General features: G+C 37.9%; 1 protein-coding gene and 1 long non-coding RNA gene across 2 annotated transcripts; both read left to right on the top strand.

Moving 5' to 3' along the window:
* The first annotated feature begins 2,133 nt into the window (after positions 1 to 2,133).
* Positions 2,134 to 4,931, top strand: LOC122025155. Its single transcript, XR_006123610.1, has 5 exons — positions 2,134 to 2,307; positions 3,094 to 3,168; positions 3,942 to 4,042; positions 4,541 to 4,593; positions 4,809 to 4,931. It is a non-coding gene; the product is annotated as an uncharacterized LOC122025155 (long non-coding RNA).
* Positions 4,932 to 6,778: 1,847 nt separating this feature from the next.
* LOC122025512 lies at positions 6,779 to 10,928 on the top strand. The gene is made up of 6 exons (XM_042584324.1): positions 6,779 to 6,997; positions 7,065 to 7,125; positions 7,205 to 7,585; positions 8,781 to 9,121; positions 9,187 to 9,404; positions 10,589 to 10,928. Exons 1-5 carry the CDS (start codon positions 6,869 to 6,871, stop codon positions 9,400 to 9,402), a joined length of 1,128 nt encoding a protein of 375 aa, XP_042440258.1. The 5' UTR covers positions 6,779 to 6,868; the 3' UTR covers positions 9,403 to 9,404; positions 10,589 to 10,928.
* Positions 10,929 to 14,703: the final 3,775 nt, after the last annotated feature.

The following is a 14,703-nucleotide window of genomic DNA, read 5'->3' as shown; positions in this document are numbered from 1 at the left end:
ATGTGATTCATCAAAAACTCGATAAGTTAATAATCTTTTTTGGAGGTTCCAAGAGTTATCGATCCAATGGTAAGTTACACTCATATACGAATGTGTTTGCCAATGATCACTCCAAATATCAGAACATAAAGAAACTTTATTATCTAATTTACTAAATTCATCAATTAAATTCTTTTTTCCTTATTTTACTAATTTTTTAATTGTACGAGTAAGTGTAGTTCTAGGAATACGTTAGCACATAGATTAAGAGATTCTTTACAAAAATCTTCAAATGTGCATTTAGATCCAAAACTAAAAGAAAGATGTTCTACGGAAACAAATTTAGCTAATGATTGTCTTAATTTATTATCTGAATATAAAAATAAACCGGAATCGATACTACCGCTAGTTGAAGAAAATCTTGATAATTATATTGAGAATGGTCGAGTCCATATTCTGTAGGTGCTTCGTTTCTACATGTCGTTTCAACGACCTATAGTCGCTACCGGCTTAGAATTTGTAGGAAGCATTGCAGTGTTTACATTTTACACGCATTTCTCCCGACGGAAGAGTGACTTTCTCAAAATGTTTAGTGAAAATAGAAAACTTTAGAGGAGGAAGTTCCCGAACCTTAGAAGTAATTACATTGGTACTTCCTTATGTTTCGAGTGTCGAATTCAGAAGATGCTCGATCTCATTATCGGTGGATTGAATGTTTGGATCCTCCTCCCGCGGATTCATTATTTTCTTTCCCTTTCGAGCTCAAGATGATGCACCTCCGCGACTTCCTTCCATTGTAATTGAAAATTCACTACAAGAAATTTTAGATTTAACCACACCTAATAGACAACAGTTTTTCGAGAAACTGTTGTCTTTTTGCCATTTAACAACGGTTTTATTGAAAACCGTTGTTATTCACCATAATTTTTTTTAAATGACAACAGTTTTAAAAAAACTGTTATCTAATGTATGTCAAAGACAATAATTTTAAAAAAACTGTTGTCTAATGTATGTCAAAGACAACGGTTTTAAAAAACTGTTGTCTTTTAGTATTGCTTATGTGATAATATACAACAGTTTTATTAAACTGTTGTCTATTGAATGTTGTTGAATCATAAAAACACAACAGTTTTTTTAACTTCCTTAAAAAAACCTAAAACCCACTCTGACTCCTCCTTCGCGACTCCTCCGCGAATTTTTAAAACCAAGGTTTCTTATTTTTCCCTTACTTTCCCTTCTCCACCGAATTCCTTAATCCCGAACCCTCACTCCCGCGACACTGCCGAACCCCTTTCTTCATCGCCGACTTCTTCCCCTAAGCCTCACCTCGCGACGCCGCCCTCTCCATCCTCCCTTCCCTCTCGCGAGTTCCTGGGCGTTGCCGGCCTCTCCTCACGCCAACATCAGAGATGAGCCCCAGCCGTCGGTCTCCTCTCTTCCTTGTGTGCGAGCAGGCGATCTTCTTCTTTCCCTCACGCGGACAACACAGCAGCGATCCTTCTCCCTCGCTCGAGCACTGCAGACCACAACCGTCGATCCTCTTCTCTCCGAGCCGTGCCTTAACTGGTCAAGCAAGTATACTTCCATGTGATGGTATGAGATCTGTGAGGTGATGATTAGGTTGTTAGGAGGAGTCTAATTTCTTGTTGGTGATGCCCAATTTGTGGATTGAGTCGCGATTGGATCTTCTGCCGTGATGCTCTAGCCTTCCTATGCGATGTTCTGGTTTTTTTTTTTGATCGGATTTGGGGGCTTTAGGGTATTGGTGGAGAATGCTTTTGTTCATTTCCTTCTTGCTTTCGAATCTGTGGAAGTAGATCGTTGGATTTTGATTTGGTGAGTTGATGACTGGGCTTTTGTCAAGATGGAAACCCATAAAGATTAGGTTTGATCTAAGCAACAATGATTCCTCTTCGATACTTTGACTTTTCATTTATTCCCTTTGTATTGATCTTGAATACATGCACTCGAGCATTGACACTCTGAATGGATGCTTGATATCCTTTGATCGTGAGTAAAATTTTTTTATAAGTAGCCATGACAGGCACTTGGATCCACACTCGTGTCAGATAATCACACTCGGTCCGAATATCATTTCCTTCCTTAATAAATGCTGATTATACCACAAATTCCTTCAAAGGGGTTTGACGATGTTGTGGTGATTATTGTTATCTTTCATCATGTGCAAATTCCATGGCATAGGTGCAACATATGAAAACTAATGATGCTTGGTGTAGCATGGAATGATAATTGCAATTGTACAGTTCTGTGCACTACATTGTCTGATGTTACAAGGCTGCAGCTAGATATTGTTCATGCTATGGCTAGGTAAACCCCTTTCAGTTGGCTATGTTATAGTTTGCTGTGAGTCTGTACCCATGATTACAGTTTGTTGCACACAGGATCGCTGAACAATCTATTGTTGTTGAACCTTGTATTCGATGATAGATTTCAACATGCAAGACTCACCTCACTATGGCTAAACTAGGCTTGAATTCTCATCAACGGCACATGAGAATCACATGTATATGGAATATGGATTGTGCACAAATGTGGACCATAAGACTCCACGTTCTTTTTAGTATAACATTGCTTTTCCTATCAGCCATAATGCTATCTTTGTGTGATGGCTAACAAAACAAATTGCAATCTCACACCATGGTATTAAAAAGCTCATGCTTGGGCAACGTTGAGCCGCCTAGATGGTTTTTGAAGAGGACTAAATAGTGACATATGAGATATGTGATCTGTATGTGCAGTTAAAACCTTATTCAGTTCATCTAAACTAAATACTTGTTTTTTTGTTTGTCGATTTGTCAAAGTTGGTATGGTGTAGTCAATATTAACTTGAGCGTGGCATGGATTTCAACAAGCCTAGGATTTTTTTAGTGTGTATGATCCTTATGTGACCATAAGGTTTATGCAGTTGCATAAGCAGCTTAGGCAATGGCTTTCTAAATCTGTGGTTACCTGTTAACTTATATTAATTGGATTGAATATTAGTTTAGAAAATGAAAGAACCTTGTTTGAAGTTCTGGCGATTCATTTTTTAAATTCTAATTTTTTTATACTAATATCTGAGCGTGTCATATGTCGGATTGGATGGTTATGCAGATAATTGGCATCCTATGGTATATTGTTGGAAAGCTGAAGCTAAAGCAAATTTTTCAGCCTCCCATTATTGCCTCAGTGAGTATTTGATTTGAAAATTGTCTTTTTGAAGTTCTAATTTCCAATTCCTTGTCCTTGTCACTTGTTATTAAATACTTTATACTTAAAACACTCTCTGGGGCTTCTTGTCTCATGGACATTGGGATCTTAATTTATTTATGCTTTTAGAGTGAAGAGCAATGATGTTGGCATGCCTAGTATAATGAACATTTTTTGTGTTGAGATAAAAATGTGAACTTCATATTTGTTTGATTTTCTGTAATGAATGTATTAGTTTAACCGGTCAAGATCAAGTATCATCTCATTGACTCTTCCTAATTTCCTTCCTCTGTTATTTTTATGAATTCTTTGATTATGAAGAAATACAAACTTGCCCATTTCTCATATTGAAATTTTAATTTTTTCCAGATTTTACTCTCTTGTGAAATGAATCAGAGTTTCATTTTGTCAATACCGGATGACTACTTTTTCATTGGCAACATCCCTCTAAACCAAAATTTTAGTTTAGCAAAGCAAACTCCCAACCTTTACAAACTCTAATAAGTTAAAACCCCTGCCTTCACTAGAGTTTTATAATGAAACTTTGAGTACATTTGGCAAAAGGACAAACTTTTGGGGGGTAATTAACATGAAATTCTCTGAATTTTTTGTGGTGGTTATTTGAATTATTGTATTGTTACCTTCTGTTAATGATTGTCTTTAACATGTTATGCAGAAGCAATATTTTGCATGATTACTTTAATGATGTTTTATATGGGATTAGGTATTACTAATGTTTTATATGGAATTAGGCTTTGGCTATCATCATTGGCTCTATACCATTTTTGAAGAACTTCATCTTGACTGATGATGCCCCGCTATTCTTCTTCACTAACAGTTGCCTTATTCTTGGGTATTGATCTGTTTCCTTCTTTGTCTTTGCCAATTTTCTCATGCTACTGAAATTTAGAACCTTTTCATTTAGTAACACGCAAATAGAGTCTGTACAGAAAATAGTTACCTTGTTAAGGTTGAAAAAGTATGAAGATTTCTATGAATGATGCTAAGTATGAACTGTTTAAGAAATGTCAAGTTGCAATCACATTCTTCTATGGTAAATTTAGATTAGAGAATTAAGATAACTTATTGGCCATCCATTTCTGTAACTATTCTAATTGCACTATAGTGAGCTAATAAGATGAGCCTGATATATGATGTCTGGTTAGTGGTTAATGACAGTTATTGCATAATTTTTTTGACATTTAAGGACCTCTGCTTTGGAGTTTTGTCTGGTTAATGACTTGGTTATTTGCATAACCTTTTAACACTCAAGGACCTCTATTTTTTGTATTTACATTCAAAGTAAAAAATATTTTAAGACATGAAGGATTGTCTATATTTTGATTTCCAGGGAAGCGATGATCCCATGTATTTTGCTTGCTCTGGGTGGAAATCTTGTGGATGGTATGCAATCTTCCATTTCTTATGTAACATTTCTTCAAACACATATTGATATCCTATGTCTGACAGCCTAAAGTTCTTTTGCTGGTAGAAGTTGAACAAGTACATTTAGTGATGCTTGATGAAATAGTTGACATAAAAACTATCCATTGGGTTTCCATCTTGAATCTAGAATATCCAAAATGTTACATGCTATATGGCACTTTGTTGTGTTCCAGGCTCTGGCCCAGGCAGTAAAAGACTTGGTTTACGAACAACTGCTGCTATCATATTTGGAAGATTGGTTTTGGTTCCTCCTACAGGACTTGGAATAATCACCATTGCTGACAAGCTTGGACTTTTGCCTAGGGGCGACAAAATGTTCAAATTTGTCCTGCTGCTGCAGCACACTATGCCAGAAAGATATGTACAACATCTTTGTCATCATCATCTTTATGCCATTTATTCTGGGGAAATGACTTAACTTGCAATCATATGCTATTTACCTCAGGGAAAAGATAATGACCATACCCAGAAAGGAGAAGAAAAGAGAAGCTAGGAGGGAGGAGAAAGCACAGGGTGTTTAGAAAGCATATATAAACTCTGCATAATACCTCAGGGAAAAGGTTGCAGTTCTCGATATGGTGTTTAGAAGATGAACAGGGTATTTAGAAGATGCACAGGTAGAGAAGATTTGATCCAACAAAACAAGATATTTTGGACTTCATATATATGTGTGATATATTGTTATGGGTAGTATTTAGTTTTGTAAACTTTTTTGATGTTTGGATGTTGATGTTTGGTACTTTAATGATGTTTGGATGATGATGTTTGGTACTTTAATGAAATTTGCACTGGATGATGATATTTTGTAGATATATTATTAAATGATGGAAAAAATTCAGTTTTTTATTTATTGTCAAAATATTGTATATTGTACCCAAAGACATCAGTTTAAATATGTGAAACTGTTGTCAATGGCATTAAAAGACAACAGTGAAAAATCATTGTCAAACTGATGTTAAATAACATTGTTGGCTAAAAAGACAACGGTTTTTAACCGTTGTCATTGGCTAAAAAGACAACGGTTTTTAGTCGTTGTCGTAGACAGTTCAAAACTGTTGTTGAAGAGCTTATTATTAAAGGCATACGTTCAAAGACAACGGTAAATAACTGTTGTCAATGAGAAGACAACGAGTTTTTACCGTTGTAAAACTGTTGTCTGTTTTCAAAGACAACGGTTAAAAACTGTTGTCTTTGTCTTCAAAGACAACGGATAAAAACTCTTGTCTTTGAGCACCCCCTTTAACAACACAGCCTTTAACAATAGTCCGAAAGGGGCTACGACAACGGTGAAAAACCATTGTTGTAAGTCTTTTTTCTTGTAGTGATTGGAAACAAAAGCGTGTAGAGAATACGAAATTGAGATTAAGAGTAGAGAAGATGTGTATGAAAACGATGAAATGAGCTCTATATTTATAGAGTTTTGATAGTAACTGACACTAAATTATAGCCATTGATCAAAAAACGGTCAAATGATTCTACCCGTTGAAAAAAATATCCAAAAAACCCATCCTCCCCCAACGGTTAGGAACTGCCGGTTAACCGGCGGTTCAAGCCGTTTAAAAATAAAATAAAATGGTTAAACCGGCAGGCCGAACCGGCGATTAATCGGCGGTCTACCAGTTTTGAACCAAAAGAACCGGAACTGGCCCGACAACTTGCCGAGACGATTCTGGTTCGACCCGATGAACCGGATCAATAGGCAACTGATCTATTAATCCAATTACGGATCTGGATCGAGTTCGGGCCAGACCCGACCTCGGACCGGGGTCAGGTCTAACCGTGTGCATTCTCATGGACCAGTTCGTGCCCAGTTGATGGACCTTGTTGTATTAAATAATGCATACAAGGGAATTGAAGAGAGAGTAAATCTTCCATTCTGTGTTGCACTTAGTTATTAGAATATTTAAACCGACTTAATATTTTTAATTTAATTTTATCAAAATTACTATATAAAAAAAAATTTATATAAAAATATTTTTTATCTTTTAATTTTATTAAAATCATTTCAATTTTGTCTCAATCACAGTATTAATTATTATGCATTAGAGTGTTATTTTTAAAAAATAAAAAATAAAATGAGTGTTGTTTTTATTTTCGCCTTAAAATTATTTAACATACATCGCATTAAGGTTTCAACGGCTTAAAGAAGAAACTAAACTCGACAAGGCGGCAGGCACTGAAGGCGGCCAACGAGGGTTTGAGATTTTTTGAAGAACACCTGCTTCCGGATGCGATGGCGACGACGATGACGCAGGTCGTTTGCTGCTATAACCGCCGCCTGCTCCGCCTCTCGCTTCCCTCATCTTCTACCCAGACGCCGTCTGGATCCCGTCGTCGAAGCTTCCCCATTCCTCGCGCCGCAGTAAGCTCTTTTCTCCCCCCACAATTCACGCAAACCAAAGACCCTCAACCCTCATATTACCTTGCAGTTCCCATACTCTATGCTTCGGTGGGAACGCCGTAGCTTTAGCTTCGGGAAAGTTTCCGGCGGTAAATCCTTTTGCCTCTTTCATTAATTATATACGGAAAAAAAATGATCTTGACGTCGTCTCGGTGGGGTTTCTGTAAGGTCGATCGAAAGTGTTTTCCTATTTGCCTGATTCGGAGAAGTCCAATGGTGCTGCGGACAGGGAGGCCAATTCCTCCAATTTCGACTCGGATACCAGAAGGTCCTCAGTTGTCTCGAAGGGATCTTCTTCGATCGCTCGGTCTGAGTCTAATGGAAAGGGAAGTTTTGGTTCCATTAGTGGGAAGTCAGGGTCTGCCTCTTTCTGTGGATTAACTCACCAGACGGTGGAAGAGAGAAAGCTGGCTTCTCCCCCTCTCAAGGATGGCACAGGATCTCTCGTGTGGGTCTTGGGTCCTCTAGCTCTGATATCTTCGGCAGTGCTTCCCCAATTTTTTCTCAGAAGTGTAATTGAATCAGTCCTGAGAGATGAGGTCCTTTCAGGTATTTGTTACTCTTGGAAAATTACTTGCTTTTACGCCATGATGTTGAGATGGTTCCTCTTGTAACAGATAATAATTCTCTTTCGCCATCTAACACTGGCATCGAGGGAATCTATGTTTTCTGTCTGTTACGCAAACCGATGAGTTTGTTGTTGTCTTTAACACCAATTTTACAGAATCTATGATGAACTTTGAATGATCAATAAAATCTATTAACCTTACAACCAAGACCATACCAGCCCCAACAACCTTGCCTCATGAGTTGAGAGTGTCTGGCATCAAGTAAAAGCAGCACAATTAACTAGAAAGCATTGAGTTGGATTTGTGGAATTACTTGAAATGGGGAAAAAGTCTAAATATGACTTTCATGCACGTAATTGTGGACACAACAATTGAGAAAATAAGTTAAGGCGATGTGAGTAGGTCCAATGAAATTGATAGATTCCATTGTTATACATATTCCATCAATTAGAGTTGAACGTTTTATTTGCAAAGCAACTAAAGGAAATTATGCTAAATATAAGTATAAAAACTAAACAACCTCATCATTAATCGTATTCTCAGAAGAAACTATACTTTTGGGTATAGGTAGGATAAGTTCCATATATATAGAACTAATAGCAGTGACTAACATGACATGTTGGGTTTCTTTTGTTGATTTCCACTTGGTTTCAGAAACTATAATTATACCAGAAAACCATTATTTTTCTCCTTTTCTTTTTGGTTAATAAATAGATAATTTGTCTTCTATAAAAATAGTACATGGACTAGGCTCATTCAAAGTGATTGTCTTTTATTCTGATACAACATCATTTTCTACCTAAGGGAGAAAAATTCGTTGGATATGGTATGATGGTAAGTCTAGAAACACATTAATCAGAAAGGCTACTGTATGAAAGCCACCTTATTTCTGTTGTGTTCAAGGATCACTTTAAACATAACCTGCTCAACAAAATTGATGGAGGATATTTGAATAATAACTCACATAGGTGAAATATAAATCGTAACACTTTGCTAAAATATTTTGGTTAATCTTTTCTGCCTTAATGGAACTATTTCATCATATTTCATGATAATAATCATCTTCCTAGTGAAAGTACTTTATGAAATGCCAGTTGAATCTTACTTAAGCTACATAGTGCTTCATATATATATATATTTTTATTTTCTTCTGATACATTAAATGCTCTCTGCAGAGATTGTTGCCTCATTATCTGCAGAAATAATATTCTATGCTGGGCTTGCTGCATTTTTATCCATTACTGATCATGTTCAGCGTCCATATCTTGAATTCAGTCCAAAAAGGTGGAGCCTTATCACAGGCCTTAGAGGATACCTTTCATATTCCTTCTTCACCATGGGTTTCAAGATTTTTGCACCTCTTCTTGCTGCCTATGTTGTTTGGCCAGTTATTGGTCTTCCTGCTGTTGTTGCAGTTACCCCGTTTCTATTGGGATGTGCCGTACAATATGCATTTGAGATACGCCTCACTGACTGCAATTCTTCTTGTTGGCCTACATTGCCAATAATCTTTGAGGTAACAATTTGAATATTGCTTCTTTTGTCTGATGCTGTTCTTAAAAAAACTAATACATATTACAGGTTTATAGATTGTATCAGTTGAGCAAGGCAGCAAACTTTATGGAAAGGTTAATGTTCTTAATGAGAGATGCATCAACAAACTCAGCAATGGAAAGGAGTAGTGCATTAATTTCCATGTTAGCTGTTTTCCAAGTTCTTGGTGTGGTTTGTTTATGGTCTCTAGTAACTTTTCTTCTGAGACTTTTCCCGTCTAGACCTGTGGCCGAGAATTATTAAAGGTCAGTATCTACTCTTTTACAAGTAAATATTTCTTTTACACTCATACATGTTTGTTTAACTACTGGATTTTCATGCAAACTATCTTCTTATGCGTCAGATTCTGGATGATGAAATCTAATTAAATAGTCCATAAAGTTAATACCTTTTTTGCCCAGAAAAATTAAAAAGTTCTGTGATACAATGGTGATAGTTTTATATTACTTGTGGTGCTATGATTAATAATTCATAAGGGAAAAACGGAACATGGCTTGTGAACATAGGATTTTGTGTCTCTAAGTGGATCCCTTTTTTTGCATCTCTTTTTACCTTGGCATTTATAGAAGGGTGACAATGTAAACAATTGGAGATGCCATCTTTTGCTAGCTTAGTTCTTGAGTATATCCATCTGCATTGGTCTGTCAACACACATCTTCAGCATTTTATCCGTTAATGACGATGCTGAGTTTGATTATAATGTGATGGCTTATTCATAACTCATGGCCTACTGGCACCTACTCCTTCTGTAAAACCTTGAAATGGAAGGGAGAAGTAATTACTAATACGGCGCAGAGTTCTATCAGCAAACTTATTCCTTAAAGTAGTGTTATTTATCATATACCTGCATTGACGTGATGATGGTTGATCGAGGCATAATGAAACTCAAATATTTGGAAAGGCATCATAAATGCTGCTGCTGCTGTGATATTCCATTAGAATAAAAGGCAACATGAGTTTGACCATGCATTTCAGTGATTGCTGAGTTAAAAGACCATTTGGCATAATGCAGTGTTTCCGATTGAAACATCTATCAATTTACGCAATGAAGACTGATAAATTACTTGTTCTGGCGAATAGTTAAGATCGGCCGTGAAGAGTATAATTTAAGTTATACTTGTGAGTTTTGACTATTTCTAATGCATCCCGCCTAACAAATGGTAGAAAGAACTGCATCATGCTCACTGATGCATGGATATAACAACAAAAATCATTAGTCCCAACTATTCTGGAGCTGTTATTCCTGATTTATGGATGCTGATTATAATTTATAGTTCATTCAAATGAAATTTCAAATAAACTAGCTTTCAGAAAGTTTGTATTATTTCTAGTATGCCTGAGTCTCTGATCTTGTTCCTCTACCTCCCCATGTATATGCTGGAGCAATCTTTACTGATAATGATTTCCTGCACTGACTCGATAAATGCAGATTTAGTAAAACAAGTTTTATGTCATCATCGTAGACAAAGTAACTCTGAAGCAGAAGCGCAATCCTGATGAACAGTTGCTTCAACACAAGTGACAAATGCAAACTGGTTTCGAGATGATGGGATATGTTGTGCCTGTTACAATTTTGTTATTTAACTGAAAATTCCATATGAGCTTGATGACATGTTTCTACAACAGCTTGTTAATTAGATGCAGTTGTTTTACTACTTCTGTTTACATCTTCAGCAATTCTGAGGTTGATGTAGTTCTTAGCCGAAAAACTTTGATGCTTAGAACATCTTGCACTGTTTGCAATCATAAACCGTCTTGTTTGTTTGGAATTTTTTTTGGACAAGCTACATATTTTTTATTACTCTTTTCCACCTTTTATCTGCAAACTCCACATGAGCTAATTCCTTGCCATTGCTGTCTGAAATAGACGATTTTTATAGTTCCAGTGTGACCGACACAATGACTACTAGGGTGTTGTGAGGTTGTGGAGGGGGTGCTGCAATCTCGTGGTGTGTTGCAAACCAAACAATTTATAGTCGGAAATTTACAGGAAATTAGCTGAATCTAAATACTCGAATTAAATTTAACTCATAGTTAAGATGACCTGAGCAGATAATCTCAGGCTGTCAGCAGGGGCTAATTTTCTGACCTCAGAGTTTGAGCAATCAAAGCGTCCGAGCAGACTGAAGGATAGACAGACAGAGCGGGAGACCGGTTGGGCAGATCAGAAGGGCGAATGGTTGACCCAGCAGATGAAGAGTCCAATCGAGTGGACAAACAGAGTAGCGGACCGAGGCCTGCGATCAACGCAGTTTCCTTGAAACAGATTCGTCCCACCTCCGGCTGTGCTTCGAGGTTTTTTCAGATCGTCTGTTTCCCAGGATACAACGACAAAACCACGAACGCAACCAAGCACTGGTTGTTTGTGGCGAACTGAGAATGCACCTGAGTGATATCACAAGTAGTTTAGCCGAGCAGATGCACGATTGAGAGAAAAGAATCGGGGAACGAAGGTGGAGGAATTCTCTTGCTTTTGCTTCGCTTTCGCTTTGCTTTCGCTTTTCCCTTCGCTTTGCTCAAGATCCAGCCTCCTTATATAGGAGCTCTCATCTTGCCTGCAATAAACGATCAAATTATGATCATTTAATGCTGAGTTTAATTTCGTCATTAATGAGTTTAATGTCTTCATTAATGTCGAGACGTTACAGAATCATTATTAATGAGATTAATGTCGCCATTAATACTGAGACGTTACGAAATCACCATTAATGAGTTTAATGTCGCCATTAATGTCGAGACGTTACAGAATCAGCATTAATTTCACATTAATGCTCCATTACACCCTTGAGCAAGATTCAAGTGACAATATGTTGGTTCATTCTTTTGGATAAATTTTACCTCAACCGGTCCGACATTCGACATGCGCAAGTCGTGCTCGCGCACGAATCAACCTTGGTTCAGTACAATCCGGGCCCTGGATTTGCACCCACCCCTGCACACTCACGCGTGAGAGAGTCTCTCCCCATGCATATGTTTACAATGCATGTGTCATAATTTAAACCAACAATAAAGCCAAGAGACTTCTAATGTGGGACTAAACTCATGCACAATAGAGTCTCTTCGTCTCCACCTCTTTATTTCATTCACATTTCTAACAACCCCCCACATGAATGGAAAACAGGGTATGTGATAGCATTCAACAGTTGAGTCAAGTATAGGATATGTAGGTTTTACCCTTTGAACCTTCTTGTGTGAAGATCTGGTTGCTTACTGGCTAATAGTAGACACGATGTCCTTGAACTATATTGTCGTCTGTGTAAGCAGTGATAAATCTCACCCAAGACTCTCCCTGATACAACTCAGTTCTCATGAGTGTGTTCGTTCTTGGCCATGAACACGCTTGATTCTGTGAGAAGCTCTAAAAATTGTGCCTCCAATTCTCTTCGAAGCGGCCCCACTTCTTTCTCACATAGGTGATCCCTTAAGAGTTACCATCTACTCGTTTTGATCATTAAAAGCCCATCGGCTTATCCTGGTCTAGTCACTGTTTCATTGGGCTCCCCCCACAGTGTGTCTAGTCAGTGCAGATTAGTTGTCCCTTTGAACCTAGTTCTTGGGATCTCCAGTCAGCATAGGTTGGATGTCCTCTGCACTGATCGCTGACAACGGCATCAAGCCCATTCCTCTTGATGAGCTTGCAACTAACTCTCGATTTAACCCTTTGGTTAGCGGATCCGCTAGGTTATCCTTTGACTTCACATAGTCAACAGTGATAATTCCAGTTGAGAGTAGTTGTCTAATGATATTATGTCTATGACGTATATGTCTAGACTTACCATTATACAGATGGCTCTGTGCCCAACCGATTGCTGATTAACTATCGCAATGTATGCAAATCGCCGGCACAGGTTTCGACCATAGAGGAATATCTTCTAAGAATTGCCATAGTCATTCAACCTCTTCACCGCACTTGTCAAGAGCTATAAACTCAGATTCCATCGTGGATCTGGTTATTACGGTTTGCTTAGAAGATTTCCAGGAAATAGCTGCACCTGCTAGAGTGAAGACATATCCACTCGTAGACTTAGAGTCTTTTATGTCAGATATCCAACTTGCATCGCTGTATCCTTCGATCACAGTAGGATATCTCGTGTAGTGCAGTCCATATTCACGAGTATACCTCAAGTACCTCAGTACTCTTGTTATCCCTTTCCAGTGCTCAACACCGGGATTACTCGTGTATCTACTCAGTTTGCTTACTGCGTAGGCCAAGTCTGGTCGAGTACAACTCATCAAGTACATCAGACTTCCAATCACTCGAGAGTACTCTATCTGCGAGATATTTTCACCTCGATTTTTCGATAGATGTTGACTCGTATCTATCGACGTTCGTGCCAACGCAGTATCACCCTTGGTGAATTTCTCAAGAATCTTGTCCACGTAATGGGATTGACTAAGAACAAGTCTTTCTGTCGTTCTAAGAATTTTAATTCCTAGAATCACATCAGCTAGGCCCATGTCTTTCATGTCAAATCTTGAGTTCAACATATCTTTAGTGGATTTGATTATCTTATCATTGCTCCCAATGATAAGTATGTCATCTACATAGAGGCACAAGATGACATAGTCACTCTCTGTGGCTCTCATGTAGACACATTTATCATATTCATTGATCTTGAATCCACATTCCTTCATGGTATTATCGAATTTCTCATGTCACTGCTTTGGTGTTTGTTTCAAGCCATATAATGACTTCACCAATCTATAGACCTTGTTTTTCTGTCCTGATACAGAAAACCTCTTAGGTTGGTCCATGTAGATTTCCTCTTCTAAATCCCCGTTTAGAAAGGCTGTCTTTACATCCATTTGATGTACTTCGAGATTCCATAGAGCGGCAATAGCCAACAATACTCTAATGGAAGTTATTCTCGATACCGGAGAGTATGTATCGAAGTAGTCAAGACCTTCTCGTTATCAGTATCCTTTAATTACCAATCTGGCCTTGTATTTATCGATTGTGCTATCTGATTTCATTTTCTTCTTGAAGATCCACTTGCAACCTAGTGGTTTACTTCCCGAAGGAAGTTCCACAAGTTCCCAAGTGTGATTTTGCAAGATAGATTCTATCTCAGATGCAATTGCCTCTTTCCAGTGAGGTCCATCAGAAGAGTCTACAGCTTCTGAGTAACTTCGGGGCTCACTCTCCAACATGAAAGTGATAAAATCCGATCCATAGGATTTTTCTACCTGAGCTCTTTTGCTCCGTCTAGGCTCAACCTCCACGGGTTCCTCATCGTCATCATCATCTTCTTCTTCGCCTTGTGTTTCGGTTTCCCATTTTGAGGAGCTAGCATCCTCACGGGTCTTATACGGAAACACATGCTCGAAGAAAGAGGCATTTCTCGATTCGATTATCGAGTTCTTGTGTATCTCCGGTACGTGTGACTCATACACACAAAATCGATAAACACTGCTGTTATGTGCATATCCAATAAATATGCAATCAACAGTCTTTGGTCCTATCTTAATCCTTTTCGGATCAGGTACCAACACTTTGGCAAGACACCCCCACATTCATAAATATTTATAGGACGGTTGTCTTCC

This window comes from Zingiber officinale, chromosome 9B (genome assembly GCF_018446385.1).
Source record: "Zingiber officinale cultivar Zhangliang chromosome 9B, Zo_v1.1, whole genome shotgun sequence".
NCBI lineage: Eukaryota > Viridiplantae > Streptophyta > Magnoliopsida > Zingiberales > Zingiberaceae > Zingiber > Zingiber officinale.
Note: the sequence above shows the minus strand (reverse complement) of the source record. Positions and strands in the feature narration are given on the sequence as shown.

Bases quoted from the DNA above. Each gene is read 5' to 3' on its own strand.
- LOC122025512 (XM_042584324.1), top strand. From the start codon at position 6,869: ATGGCGACGACGATGACGCAGGTCGTTTGCTGCTATAACCGCCGCCTG. The intron at 6,998-7,064 runs GTAAGCTCTTTT...ATTACCTTGCAG, and splicing joins TCCCCATTCCTCGCGCCGCA to TTCCCATACTCTATGCTTCG. The intron at 7,586-8,780 runs GTATTTGTTACT...TGCTCTCTGCAG, and splicing joins GAGAGATGAGGTCCTTTCAG to AGATTGTTGCCTCATTATCT.